The 15,944-nt window shown below is 40.5% G+C and overlaps 1 protein-coding gene across 1 annotated transcript; it reads left to right on the top strand.

The window, feature by feature from the left end:
• Positions 1-659: 659 nt before the first annotated feature.
• gorab (golgin, rab6-interacting) lies at positions 660-15,084 on the top strand. Its single transcript, XM_057841137.1, has 5 exons — positions 660-879; positions 964-1,252; positions 1,351-1,452; positions 1,556-1,696; positions 13,539-15,084. Exons 1-5 carry the CDS (start codon positions 825-827, stop codon positions 13,954-13,956), a joined length of 1,005 nt encoding a protein of 334 aa, XP_057697120.1. The 5' UTR covers positions 660-824; the 3' UTR covers positions 13,957-15,084.
• The last annotated feature ends 860 nt before the right edge of the window (positions 15,085-15,944 follow it).

Genomic DNA, 15,944 nt, shown 5'->3' with positions numbered 1-15,944 from the left:
ATATCACATTTGATGGTGATTTTATGCAGAAATGTGAGAAATTCCAAAAGGTTCAGTTACTTTTTCATACCACTGTATACTGTAACTAGTAACTAAAGGCAACAACATGAGTACACGCAAGATTAGGCAGGTGAACAAGATATTGTCCAATAAAAACCACCACACTCTTGTACAGTAGATGGCGGTATGCACGTGATAGTTGCTTGCATTCGTTTTTGAGCGTGTTAAACTTCTGTTTACAGTGCAATGCAGTCAATTTTATTGCTTATATATATATATATATATATATATATATATATATATATATATATATATATATATATATTACATTTTGGCATCGGGAAAAATACTTTTACTTTTTACTTGTATAGTAAATTTTAAAGGAAGTACTTTTGTACATTTAATTGAGTGAATTTTTTCTTCAATACTTGTACTTTCACTTAAGTTTTTTTTTGTTTTTTTTTTGTGGTTTTTTTTTGCACCAGTATCTGTATTTTTACTTAATTAAAAAAAAAAAAAAAAAAAAGAGTACTCCATCCAGCACTGGCGATGCCTATGAGTTGTAGTGTGTAGTAGCTGCTGTAATATTTTTTTCAGGCCATATCTAGGACAACCTCGTTGCCTTGCTGGTCCTTGACGTGGCATCCCCACCCACGCCCTCCACCTCCAAAAAAATGGCTGACAACTGTCAGACTGACAGAATATTCATGACAGAAAAGTTTTTGGAATTTTCCCTTTGTTGAGGCTAAGTAACCCACCCAATTCGCTTACGATTCGTTTTAGTCGCTTTTTATGTAGTACAATTTTGAATTTAAAAAAAAAAAATGAGCGGATGGGCTGGGTTTTCAGAAGACGAACTGCGGAGAGTGCAGCAAAAAGGTAACCGCAAAACTTTGCTGATTTGCATTCATGTATTATCGGACTTACTGCAAAAGAATACGACAGTTTACGTCGTTGTTACAGAGTCTGCGACAGTAAGCGTGCGCAAACTACGAGCGCCCAACCGGAGTCGGCAGCAATTGGAACGAGAGAAGATATCGCTGAGAGCCGCTCAGGCATTTGTGTCCCATGAACTTCCACCGGAGCAGCAGCTTAATAAACTGCCATCAAGTTGTGAACATGAGAACACTGAAACAGTGGGTCCCGCTGCCAAAGGGGATACGCAGCTTTGTTTTGGCGAAGAAAACTGTAAAGCAGCTATAATGGAGCAAAATTCCGCAGTAAAGGAGCTGGAGACGCCAGAGATAGAGCTGTTTGTACTTTTTTCATCCTTGTTTGTTGCTAGTCAATCCTGTTTATTTTTTTTAATGGCTTTTTAAAAAGTTGAGGTAAATTGTGTTTTCTTTGCAGTCGAGACAAGACTCGCCTGGAGCAACTGCAAAGGGAACACAAAATAATAGAAGAGAGCAACAAACGCAAGAAGGCTCTGCTTGCCAAAACTATTGCTGCAAAGTAAGTTTATTGGTCAAGTGCAATATAAGGTCATGCTTATGATGTCGAATGATGAAAATGAAAACCAAGTACCTTTATCTTAGCATGTGTGAATATTTTGTAGGTCACAACAAACTCAAGCTGAAGCGGTGAAGCTGAAGAGAATACAAATAGAATTGCAAGCCCTCGATGACCTCGTTTCTAATGATATTGGCATTCTGAGAGGAAAGATTGAGCAAGCCAGTTGGGACTACACAACTGCCAGGTACTAACACTACAGGCTTGCCGGTTGAATGCATATGTGGCCGAGGTTGGACATACGGCACCTTGGCTACTTCTGGGTCTGAGACAAACTCGCTTTGGCTGTCTCTTATGTATGCGATGTAGTAGCTCAGTGTTTCCTAACCCTTTTTGAGCTGAGGCACACGTTTTGCACTGAAAAAAAAATTCTCAAGGCTCAACACCAGATAAAAATCTAAAAATTTACAACTCTTTGCGTACATTTACAATATGAACTCATTCTTGTCAAAGGAATGAATTTATATAACAAATTCATTTTTTTCATTAATTCAGAAAAGCAACAGTAAAAAAGCAGTTTTGTTTTGACATCGACCTTATGTTGCCAAAAGGTAAATTCTGCGGATCACCCCGAACAACTCCTGGTTCACGTCACAGAAAAATACAACGATTTTCATATTGTAATTTTTTTACTCTTTTCTCTCAATACTTAAATCTCCTTATTGAAACAAACCTTACGTCGCCAAAAGTCTGAGCCCATGAAACCAAAGCAGTTCTGGTTCACGTAATGTAAAAATAAGCAATACAACGACTTTAAAGGGGAAGTTCAGAATTTTTGACATCAGGCTCAATCTTCGAATTAGCGAGGGTTTTATTAGTCGGTGGAGTCAACAAATTTCGTGTAGTTAGTTATTTGATAAGCCTGAGTTATACTCCCTCGTTGCGGTGACGGCGCAGTGACTACGGCGTCATTCGACATTCGATAGTTCTGCGGTGAGGGAACGCGTTGCTCTGTAATTCACCGCCAAGCCACTAGAGGGATGTGGCGTTATGTTTGTACGCTTTTGGGGCATGCTTGTTGACTTCCGCTAGTTGGAGAAAAAATAACAATGCAAGATGGAACTCTTGAAAGTAAATATTCTGCTCACCAACACTGAATAAATATTGAACATACAAATGTTTAGGGGCAGGCGACGCAGAAGACTGTTTCGAGGCGGTCTGGCCGACTTTTGATGCCGCACAGAGAGTTTTAGACTTGGGTGGAGAGACCTAGCTGTGGTGGCTAGCTTCAAACTGGCGTCGAGCACTGCGTTCAAGGTCTGCAAAGCCCTCCAGCCCGATTTGTTTGCCGTGTCCTACAACCAGCCAGTGGGAAGCCATAGCAGATTTCTGGCATCTATGGAACTTCCCAAACTGCGTTGGGAGCCTTGATTTTAACGTTATCATAAAAAGCACCGAGGCACTCTCAATCAGTGATGATGTATCGTGTGTGTGAACTGTCTGTTATTGAAAATTAAAGATCAAAACAACTCTTGACACCAAATCTGTGCTTTATTCTTCATATACTTGAAATGTGACACATAAATAAGTCACAGACTCACAGCAAACATATGTACACAATAAATGATGAAGTGCACCAACCAAAAATACGACATAAAGTGATAAAAAGTTGGCAGTTTCTGGCCGACTGGGTCAACGCTTCGTGTGGCCACTCGATTCCGAACACACACTCTCGGTGGTTCTTCCATTTTTTTTTTTTTTTTTTTTTTTCCTATCGCCGACCTTGCCATTTGGTAATCACAATAATGTCTTGACGAGACTTGCTCTTCGATGATACTCCCGTCGGCTTGGTCCATTTTGCCGTGTAGAAAATAATGTTTGACTCTATTCTACAATGGCGGTGATTTCGCGCTAAACTGGAAACAACAGTCTGAGCGGACCAATCACAGTCCGTTTTCGCAACGTCATACACATCTACGTGACGCGAAGGTTAGAAAATTCGAGAGGCACGCGTCAGGCTACGGCGTAGGGTCGTAACTCGGTTCTTCCTTGACGGCGTAGGTCTGACGCGGAAGTATAACTCGGCCTTTAGTTTCAGGGCTCCGGAGTGACTAAGCTAGCGCAAGTCATTGGCTAGTATGCCATAAAAAAGCAACATATGCACTAGGGATGCAACGATACAGTTAAGTCACGGTTCGGTACGATTTTTGATACGAGGGACACTATTTTTGATTCAATTCAATACAGGTAATGCCCTGAAACCCAAAATACAAGTGTTATTTATTTTTTTTACGTTTTTTTTTTTTTTTTTTTAAATTTTGCTAACAAGCAAAAATAACAATGCCATGATATAAACATGCAGTTAATTGCATAATATTTGTGTGCTTTCTTCTAACTGATCTGAAGAAATTTTGTATAAACTTACTGAGAACAATCTTTACTGTTTGTAAAGTGAGGCGGGGCACACTGTGGATTGCTACAGCTCTCTTAGCAGGTATGTTTACCACATGAGCAAAACATCCTATTTGTGGTCCGAGTCCATCTGTGTTACGTACAGAATTAACAATATTTGCTGCATTATCTATAGTCACTGGTATGGATTGATTTGGCCTGCTTAACTTCCATTCAGTCATGGCGGTTTTTAATCCATCGATGTAGTATATGGACTACACATCCCATGATCACACTGGGCTCACGCAGCCAATGGCATGGGACCTGGGGAGATCTAACATAGCACATCTAGGTTGCTATTTGATGATATATTGTGTGAGTGCGCACTAGGGCTGCAGCTATCGAATATTTTAGTAATCGAGTAATCGACTGAAAATTCTATCGAGTAATCGGATAAAACAAATATATTTTTAGGCGAAGAGCAATTATAGATGTACATGAGAAAAGCAGACATTTTATCATTTTCAGTCAATCAATGTCTTTATTTTTGATGTATATTGTTGAAAACAGCCAACAATTGCATCTCAGATGTAACTAGAATTAAAAAAAAAAAAAAAGACTAATTCACTGCTTTCACTCAAAAAACCTTTAGATCTTATTTTAAAAAAGTGTATATATATATACATACACCTAAAAATGCCATTACGCTTGATAACACACATCACTTAAAAGTTAGGATTTTTTCCCACGTTTTTCATTTGAATTTCTATTTGTGTCAAGCCATTTTTAAGTTCTAGTTAAGTTTTAAGTTAGTCTAAACTGTAAGTCCTGATAGGATTTTGAGTTTTTGCACTGTTCAAAATAAATGTATGATACAGGCTGTGTTGGAGCACATTAGGGACTAGTGCTACTTAGTGTTTTATCCAGCAATGACTACTGAGCTAAAATTGATAGTTAGCATGATTGAGTTTTTATTTGACACCCTCATCACTCCACAACGCTATGTTATGTTAAAGCCTGTATGTAAGACACGTTAGCCACGCATCGAAAGTGGTCTTAATTAATTGAAACCTAGCCCTCCGCAGGGCTAACGTAAGGTGAGCTAGTAGTGACAGTAACGTTAATCTTATATATTAGCGCTTAGCGCTCTTTATTAGCGCTTAGCGCTCTACTGCTTTAAGATGGCGGCTGTTTGCTAACGCTGCCCAGACGCGGTCTAGTCTGTCATTTAGCATCTAGTTCAACATACATGTGATCTCTATGAGACTCATCAGAAGCTACCTGCAACTAATGTAGCATGTGCGGGCTAGTATTTAGCAACGTCGGCGTCGTTTGTAGCGGTTGTCGGCTGCAGTAAGTTTTTTTTTTTTTTTTTTTGCTTCTTCCTCTACGCACGTTCAGCGCGTTGTCCCGCATTAAAAGTAGTCCGAGCAAAACGTGATGCTTAGAGCTGTCAAAATAAACGATTACTCGAGGTGAATAAAATTACTCGGATCAGTTTTTAAACTCGAGTTACTCGAGTTGCTCGAATATTCGTTTCAGCTTTAGTGCGCACACAAATGTCGGGGCATTTACTCGGTGCAATAAAAAAGTTAACAAACGCCACAGAAGTCACACCTGCTCATTACTGCACAACACCAGCATTTGACAATCGACTTTCATAAACAGGACGAGTTTGAAGTACAGCACTCTTGAATTGTCACTCATTGCACATCATGTAACCGTGAGTTGGCTCTCTGTGTCCCATGGTCTTAAGCTGTCTGGTGTCAAACAGAGGCTATTCGTAGCAGCGGAGACAGCAACAATATATTGGCGGGCATTGCTGTACATATCCGTAAAGACAGGCTTTGTTAAATTTGAATGAGTGGGGATGGCGTATCAGCAAACCCAAAATGCTGACACACAACGGATCTGTACGACGTTGAAGCCGGCAAGCCGCCTCCTTAAGCTTCTGTCTTTCCTCACGATCAATGATCCTCGTGCGGCGGACATTATAGCGAGAGAGACCACAAACAAAAAAGTTCGGGAAATACAGCTTTTTCAATTGGATCGAATGTTTTTGCGTATTGAATCGAAGAGGTTATCTTCGAGGTTATATCGAACGGTTCAATATAAAACCGAGTATTGTTGCATCCTTAATATGCACATGTGAAAATTATCGATGACCCATGCAATCAATAGTGTTGGCTATGTTTTCAGGATAAAGTTATTAAAACTTACTATTCAATGACAATAATTGCAGTATGAACAGCAACATTTGTATTCTAGCTGCTCTGCAGAAGAGCAAGGCGGAGTGATATCACATAGGTTTTTTTTTTCACCGCTGATTTTTTATGTCGTAGCTAGCAGCAAGTAACCAGTTTATTTTGTTCCTCGTTCTTTATATGGATGTGTGGAAACGCCCATTTCTTCTGTTTCCACTGCCCTTAAATGCACATTTCACCATGTTGCCGGCCGTTAGTTAACTCAGCAGACTGATGCTGCATTCGAAGAAGGTGGGGTCGCAACTGGTACCATCCGAGCGGGATAAGTCTGACTTCCCACCTCCCTCAATTGCAGCGTGAGCACGAATGGCCGAAGCACTCCTCTCTATTGTGGTTGTATTATGCATCTAAAAAAAACAAAAAAAAAACAAAAGTTCTGCAGAATGAAATGAATTACGGCAGTTTGTTCTGGCCACATGGATGGTTTGGAACAATGATCTGCGTTTTGAATTTATTTGACTAAGTTGGATCTGTATTGTTTTTTTATTGGCATGCTAAGTCAGCCCAATTGACTCGCGCTGGCTTATCCACTTCGGGGCCGTGAAACTAACAAATAACTTGAAATCAACTCCACTAACTAATTAAACCACTGCTAACTCGAAGATTAAGCCCAATGTCAAAAATTCGGAACTTACGGTTTAATATTATATTATTCCGACTTTAATCTCGTAATATTACCTTTTGCCAGGATTCACTTGGACAACATATCACAGCGCCGCACACGATGTTGCTCTTTGTTGGTGTGATCGCCAGCAGGCACACACGCTTTTTTTTTTAGCTCATTAACACACCTGAAATGCAACACTAATATGATCATATGACACAAGGTAGTTGGTTGTCATAGCAATAAATCAATAGACTCACTCAGACCTTTCTCTTCTAAAATTACAAAGTACTTGTAATATTGTGACTTTAATCTTATGACTTCTTGTAGTCCTGTTTTTTTCCTGTTTGTTTGTACGCTTTACATTTGAAAAGATTAAGATTTTCACAGAAATAACTAGAGTACTTCTCTGAAAAGTAACTAGAATGCTTCTCTGAAAAGGCTATCACATGTTATTCAGTTATGAAAATAACTACGTTACTTCAAACAAAATATGAAAAAAAAAAAACTTTAAAAATGTTTGAATTTCCACCCTGAAAATCTTCTACTCTTTGTCATTGGCACTTGCCATTGTAGAGCTGTACAGTGCGAGCAATTTTCTCGAATTTGCGTCTAAAAATAATTTGTTGCGAGTAGAGAAAAAAAGAATAAGAGCATGAGTGCGAGCACAGATTTTACCCCTGTAATTCACACTATGTTCCTATAAAATATATGAGATTTGAAGATGTCTTGAGCTGACAATTCTTACAGGCTCTGTATGCCTCCATTAGGGCTGATGATTGGTGATGTGGCCAATAAAACGCGAGCTAAAACAACTGAGGTAAAATCTAACTGTGCCTCATCGTTTGGAGTATATAAACAGCGGGATTTTAATCGCGGGACAGTGGCAATGAAGAAAATTGAGTGCTATTTTCAAAAGATTTGAACCAAGAAGGGAGGGAATTGGTGAGAGAAATGCGGCAGGAGATGCTTTCTGGGTCTGACTGTATCGAGTCCAAGGATATGCCAACAGCCAGTATTAACCGCGACACTGCTAGCAAGATTTACAAAATCCAATCAAATTGGCCTAAACTCTTCCCTTGGCTAACGCCAGAAGACAATCTTATGTTTTGTAGATATTGCAAAGGGCAGAAGCAAACTGTGTTCAAGCCAGCGGACGTTCGTGTTCCCGTGGACAGATGAGTGGATCCCAAAATTAGCGCACCCGCGTAATTCAAGCATCATTTTTTTGGTACTGTAAATCCAGAATTTTGAATAAATTCTGGCCAAGGTTGGTGAATATTAGTAGTAGACCTGATAAACGGCTTGGCACTATATACAACAGAGGTGTTCATGAGGATCACTCTGGAAGGGCCAAGTCTAGAGGAGTTTGACCGCTGTAGATCGCTGGATAATTTCAGCCAAGCATGCTTGATGATTTGACTATAAGAAATGGGACAATGATATTTTTTGTCTTTAGATTCCAATATAGTGCCGTATCGATGATTGACAGGTTTGTAGCTTTGATCTCGTCAGCGAAGCCCCAGTAGCTCTACTATCAAAAGCACAAATGTGTTAATCATCGTTTAGCTTGTTACATGAGCGGGTGCCCAGTCTGTGGTAACTCATTTTGTAAGTGAAAGGCTGTTGTCGGCAGCGTGAGTGAATTTCAGTGGATTCGCTCATATCAATTATATGAATGTTATGTAACGTGATTAAAAATATGCTGTTAAAGGTGATGCAATAAAAAATGCGGTTGTGCCTATATGTTGTGCTGCTGCAACTGCTGCACCAGTGAAACCAATGCAAAAAGTAAGTGTGGAGCCTTGGTAATATTTATTGCAATGTTAATTTTGTATATATCGTTCAGGCCTATCCCAAACAGAGCTATTCAAGTTATCTGGTGGAAATTCTTCTAGTTTTAAATAGGGGTGTGACAATATATCGAAATGGTGATATATCGTAATACTTTGCTATCCCAAAAGGTTATCGATATGCTCACACCAAGAATTGAGATATAGTTTTAAAAAGGTGTCAATGTTTAAAATAAAAAATAAAAAAGGAACCAACAGGTTGCTACCAAAAACTTCCACCATGTAGTGTCTCAGTTAACTCTATGGCTGCCATTGACGGTGCTCAACGTCCAATCCATTAAGACTGTGACGGAATGAATGAATGTTCGCTCGTTCGAAACCATTCGCAGTCAGGATTTCCACGGCATTTACAGGTCACTTTCTGTTCATTTTAGGGCATTAACTTTGTATTGAATTTGAGTCACTGCCAATTCATTCAGCCCTCCCTCGCCTCAGTATATAGACAGCTGTGCTCTGAATTATGAATTTTAGATAACACTTGTACAATAATAACCCTTAAACTAGAGATCAACATTTGAGAAGCATATGTTAGAAGCAATTCCTTGACAGGTTCTTTCGCCACCACCCTCCCAGCTCAAATGGATTGGATGTCTATTAGTAATAAACTTAGTGCAGAGGGATGAAGATGGTTTGTTTTTCTGTTTATTAGTTGTTGTTTTTTTATTTCCTGACCAATGTATCGATAATTGTTGTATCACCATATCGTGAGATCATTATCGTGAGCTTTGTATCGCAAATGGTATGGTATCGTGAGGTGCCTAGAGGTTCCTACCCCTAGTTTTAAATTTGCAATATAATATCGCAGTATATTGCAAACCCCCCCACAATTACAATGATAGTTTTTTTCCAATATTTTTCAAGCCTAATTCATATATACAGTGGGGAGAACAAGTATTTGATACACTGCCAATGGGTTTGGCAGTGTATCAAATACTTGTTCTCCCCACTGTATACAGTAAATTGCTTTACTTTTTAAGGGCTAAAAAGTTACAAAATAATCCAGAAATCAATGCCATTGCCAAAAGCTACAAAAAATATCTATGTTTTATACTCTGCATTACTCCCGGAAAAAGCAGAAGACGAAGTACCGTAAAAAGTACTGTTCTGTAACATGTTAAGAACTTTTGTTCAAATAAAAACATAAAAAAACTAAACTTTTCTTTCAGTATGAGATCGGGACTAGATATCGGCAGATTCTCAATCAGGTGACTCGGACTCTGGTGCAAAAATATGTGATCGGGATATCCCTATCCCAAACCCAGTCTCTTCATTAAGTGTCACTGACACAACTGTAGAACATAAAACAAGTGGGAGAAAGGATTTTGATCTGTTTAATGTGTTATTAAAATAACGCTCTCTTAAATAGCCAACTGTTGTACAGCTGCGCCAACGAGGAACCAATGGAAATTGTTGCTCGTCTTATTTGTAACTTGACGAAGTGACACGCAGCAACGAATAACTATTTCCTTGTGACCTGAAAAGAATAAAAGGGGAGCGGCCCCTTGATTGTTCCTTCCTGGAATGGGGGGGGCGGCACCGAACTAGTCTGACGGCTCTGATTCCCTGTTCTAAAATCTTCACACCTCCTGGCATTTCAGATTCCGTTTAGCATTGCCATTTTCCGCGTGACGAACACACACTTTAGAGTGAGTACACTCATGATAACTGTAATTTTCGGACTATAAGCCGCTACTTTTTCCCCTCATTTTGAACCATGTGGCCTATAGTCCAGTGCGGCTTATTTTGTTGATTATTTGGGTTAATAGGTAATACTTTATTTGACAGCGGAGTCATAAGACTTTTATAATAACGTCATGATTATGACATGCCACTGTCATGAGCATTAATGAATGCTTATGACATGTCTTTAAGTGTCATTTAGAAAATTTTCTCAACTTATTTTATGTTCAGCTTGGATCATTTACAGTGGGGCAAATAAGTATTTAGTCAACCACTAATTGTGCAAATTCTCCCACTTGAAAATATTAGAGAGGCCTGTAATTGTCAACATCGGTAAACCTCAACCATGAGAGACAGAATGTCGGGGGAAAAAAAACTGAAAATCACATTGTTTGATTTTTAAAGAATTTTTTTGCAAAATCATGGTGTAAAATAAGTATTTGGTCAATACCAAAAGTTCATCTCAATACTTTGTTATGTACCTTTTGTTGGCAATAACAGAGGCCAAACGTTTTCTCTAACTCTTCACAAACAAGCTTTTCACACACTGTGTTGGTCGTTGGGCAACACGGACTTTCAACTCCCTCCAGAGATTTTATATGGGGTTGAGATCTGGAGATTGGCTAGGCCCCTCCAGAACCTTGAAATGCTTCTTACGAAGCCACCCCTTTGTTGCCCTGGCTGTGTGTTTGGGATCATTGTCATGCTGAAAGACCCAGCCACGTCGGGTATGGTGTTCTTCGGATGGAATTCAGTATTCTTTCTCCTCCAAACACGAGAACCTGTGTTTCTACCAAAAAGTTCTATTTTGGTTTCATCTGACCATACCACTTTCTCCCAGTCCTCTTCTGGATCATTCAAATGCTCTCTAGCGAACCGCAGAAGGGCCTGGACGTGTACTGGCTTCAGCAGGGCGACACGTCTGGCAGTGCAGGATTTGAGTCCCGGGCGGCGCATTGTGTTACTGATAGTAGCCTTTGTTACTGTGGTCCCAGCTCTCTGTAGGTCATTCACTAGGTCCCCCCGTGTGCTTCTGGGATTTTTGCTCACCGTTCTTGTTATCATTTTGACGCCACGGGATGAGATCTTGCATGGAGCCCCGGCTCGAGGGAGATTATCAGTGGTCTTGTATGTCTTCCATTTTCTAATAATTGGTCCCACAGTTGATTTCTTTACACCAAGCGTTTTACCTATTGCAGATTCAGTCTTCCTAGCCTGGTGCAGGTGTACAATTTTGTCTCTGGTGTCCTTCGACAACTCTTTGGTCTTGGCCATAGGGGAGTTTGGAGTGTGACTGACTGAGTTTGTGGACAGGTGTCTTTTATACCGATAATGAGTGAAAACATTTGCCATTAATACAGGTAACGAGTGGTGCCTCGTTAGACCTCGTTAGAAGACGTTAGACGTCTTTGACACCCAGAAATCTTGCTTGTTTGTAGGTGACCAACTACGTATTTTCCACTCTAATTTGGAAATAAATTCTTTAAAAATAAAACAATGGGATTTTCTATTTTTTTTCCACATTCTGTCTCTCATGGTTGAGGTTTACCCATGTTGACAATAACAAGCCTCTCTAATCTTTTCAAGTCGGAGAAGTTGCACAATTGGTGGTTGACTAAATACTTATTTACCCCACTGTAAATCCATTCAAAAGTGAGATCATTTGCCGGATAACGCTAAATGACATCAGTCATAAGCATTCATTCATTCATGCTCATGACAGTGTCATGTCATAATTATGACGGTCTCATGATGCCACTGTCAAATAAAGTGTTCCCGGTTATTACCTTTTGGTGTAAATCTTCCATGATACAGTGAAGACAGCTGTGGTTTATGGTCCGGCACCTCTTATCTATGAACAAATGTTGTTTTCGTGTCAAATTTGGTGAGTGATGGTTTAGAGTCCGAAAATTACGGTAGGTGCCACTAGACATACTGGTATATAAAACTGTTGGTGCCAGGATTAGTGATCACATGGCAAAAAGTAGGAGGTCGACTCATTATTATTCACAGATAATCTCCCTTTATTTCTGGATTCCCTGCTACACCTTACTAAAATTGCTTGCGCACTCATGCAATCGATCACTCACTTATCTGACCCATCTTCTTTATCCTTCATTTACTGGGAAAACTCTCCCCTCATTGTGTCCTCTCAGCAAGAGTAATATCGAGTAATATCAGGCTTGATGACCAAGGAGAAAAAGGAGTGGGAGAGAGTCGGAAAGAGATGTGAATAGGTGGGGTAAAGTGTACCCAAATCGGCAACGTGAGGTGTAGAGCCCAGTATTACGTGAATCAATTGTAACTGTGGCTATGTTGACATTCTATTCTATGCCTGATCCTGGCACTGATAGTTTCTCTACTTGAGTGTGTCTAATTGCACCCATCAGAATCCCATCTGATGAATCCCATCAGACGTGTGATAGTCGTGCAGACAAGTAGGGGCTGCCCCAAGGCCACGGCCCGTCTCCAGGCAAGTGTGTGTTTGTGTGGGGGGGGGGGGGGGGTTAGCAAACGCAGCCCATTCCTCCTGCAGCTCTGGCAAGGGGGCCACCCTCATCCCTCTGGGATCCAGGGTGATCCACAGGACCATCTGCGCCCCAATTAACCGGCCTTAAGAGAAGGGATGAGGGGACACGCCACCGCAACCAACACCCACCCACTCGGCCTACCAGCCACCACCACAACCCCCTAATTGACACGGCACACTGCGGGACCCCCACAGCCCGCTAGGCCCTGGGCAGGACAGGGTCCCCACCCGGAGTGACCGACACCCCGCCGACCCATTGTCAATCAGCCAGCGACCCGCGCCAGAGCACAAGGAGGATACTCAGGGAGCGAAGAGAGGGGAAGGCATAAGTAGGAGAGCGGCAAGAAGCCGGTACAGGACCGGGGCCCCGATCCCCTCCAACCCCCAAAGAGGAGGCCACACCCTGGGAACCACGCCTTAGAGAAAAAGTGTGGACCAACCTACCAGCCTATTACTGTGGCTGCCAGGTCCCCTTACTGGCAGCCATTACCCAGCATCGTGATGGGATTGTGTGGGGAATGATGCAGTGTATGCATTAAAATAGGAGGGCAGTTGGACCACCACATGGAAGTTCTTCCTGACCGCACATCAAACTGCCCCTTGCTGACCAAGTTATATTAAATCCCAGGAGTGTAACAGAATCGAATTTTGATTCTTTATTTTTTCTGATAGACCCTAGATGATTACCGTAGGTGTGGTTTAACAGATTTGATCTTTTTGTGTGTGCAGTTTAACTCACTTTTTTATTTTTATTTTTTTGATTGCAGAAAGCGGTATGACAAGGCAGAGACTGAGTATGTCAAGGCAAAGTTAGACTTACACAGGAAAACAGACGTAAAGGAGCAGCTGACAGAGCACCTTTGCGCTATCATCCAGCAAAATGAGCTACGCAAATCTCACAAGCTTGAAGAACTGATGCAACAATTGCAGCTTCAGGCCACTGAGAAGGAACTAAAAATGCAGAAAGTTGAAGATGACAATGTGGGAAGCTTTGAATCGCAAGGGAATGTGAAAGAACACGATGGCGTATTGGAGAGTCAGGAGCGAACAGTGCAACGGACACCCACAGAGGATGGAAGTCAGAAGTGTAATGGAGTCAAGCTGGAGCAAAAATTGAGGAAGGAAGAACAGCCTGAGCAAGATGAAAATTGTTCACAACTACGGAATGATTGCTCATACACTTGACATTTCCCATTCCTCAAAGAGTGATAAACACTACATATCCTGAAAAAGCACTGGTATTTAAATATGTATCTGCCCATAGTCAGCTGGGCTCTGCTCCAGCACGCCCACGGCACTCGTGAGGACTAACGGTACGGAAGATGAATTGCATAAATCTGCATCTGGCACACAGTAGTTTTATCAAGGAGAAGTGGGGAAGTATTTGATTAGCAAATGTTAATTACCGTATTACTCATTACTTTACAATTGATTAGCAAATATTAATTACCATAGTACATATTACTTTACAATTGATTTGAAATTTGGCTCTTTTTTTTTTTTTTTTCTCTTTTGTACCAGTACTGGAAAATTATAAATGAAATATAAAATAAATAAATAAAAAATGATTATGAGAAAATATTTACCCCAAAGTGCTTATTTTGACACAAAATCTGTTCTCTTTCCAATCTTTAAGAAGACTTAAGTAACTGGTAGCACAGTTTCTCTGTTTGTTTCAGCGTAATAAATGACAATAAATGTCACTATCGGGCTGCGCAGGTGGTACAAATGTTTATCCATATTACATATGTACATCTATTACAGTGTTGTTCTCGTCAACAATTACAACGAAAATATTCTGTCAACAAGCACTTTTTTTGACTAGCTAAAAACGTGTCTTGGGAGAATAAAACATAATGAGACGGAAGCCAGTTTTCGTCTAAGGAGTCGAGAATGAGATGAAAATGGCCATAGTTTCCTTCATAAGTTCACAATGTGCGACATTTTCTTGTTGTACTGTATGTGTAGTTAGTGCGATTCGTCTTGGGTCGTGTCATGACTACTTTTACTTGAGTAATATTATTTTGAGTTCCTTCAATCAAAGTATATATTTTCAATCAAAAACAAAAGTCAATTGAGCGAAAGCAAAATGTGTTTGAATGCAAAAGTAAGGGCGAAACCTTCCAGAGTGAGGCTGCTTTGTATGGAGTTTTATTTGTGTTACAATTCGGAGGCCTCCGCTGCTTTGTCTTTGCTCGTAAATTGAGCCATTAGCAGAGGAGGGGGTTGGGCGAAAACTTTCTTGAGTAGGCTGCTTTCTCTTTACTTGCTGATGTTTCAAGCCCTACCCCTACTCCTTATTGCTTCGTTTGAAGGGCCAAGGGGTGGGCCGAGCGGTGGGCCGAGGGGTGGGCCAAGGGGTGGGCCAGGAGGTGGGACAAGGGGTAGAAATGAGATGGGCTTGGGGGAGGATCTCCTTATAAGGCTGTCCCAAAATGGGACACCCTTGGGGATGATCCTAGGTTGTCCCAAAATGGGACACCCATGGTAATTCTAGTGTTAACACATTTTGAAATGATTAAAATTGGCTACTGAGAACAATTTTGCACACTTCCTGGAAATATGGGCTTACAGTATATTGATTTTTTTTCTCCACTATTGCAGAGCAGGAAAATGAAATTAAGATTCTTTGTAGTGGGATGCACTTGATCAAAAAATACTATTAGAATATAATAGAAAGCCTTTATTGTCATTGTACAGAGTACGAGATTCAAAACTTAAAATTTAAACGCCATACGAGCGCTAAGTAAAAGAATTACAATAAGGCTTTTTCCCCCATGTTTGAAAGCCGTTAGTTTCGTATCATTTGTGTTCTTAAGTTTTAACTTAGGTATGTTTATCATATATGTATACGTGAGCTGCTACTACTACATGAAGGCCACTGGGGCCGGCATCAATACTTTTACAAAGAATATCCTGTGATCATTTTTGAGTCGAGAGATTAAAAAAAGATGTTGCCATGCAGTGTGCTTTGGTCGTCCAGGGAGAAAAGCCTTGGGTTGGTTGGTCTCTATCATCGTTTTCTCATTCTGAGTCTTCCTCCTCCAAATACACCTCAAACAAATTTGGCTTTATGTCACAGGCTTGCTCTGGATTGACAATATAATTTGAAAAATCCACACTTGAACCAGAATTGCTGAATCGTCCTCCTCCATTGTGTTTAATATATGCTA

The sequence above is a fragment of the Corythoichthys intestinalis genome, chromosome 7 (genome assembly GCF_030265065.1).
Source record: "Corythoichthys intestinalis isolate RoL2023-P3 chromosome 7, ASM3026506v1, whole genome shotgun sequence".
Taxonomy (NCBI): domain Eukaryota; kingdom Metazoa; phylum Chordata; class Actinopteri; order Syngnathiformes; family Syngnathidae; genus Corythoichthys; species Corythoichthys intestinalis.
This window is presented reverse-complemented; position numbering and strand designations above follow the sequence as displayed.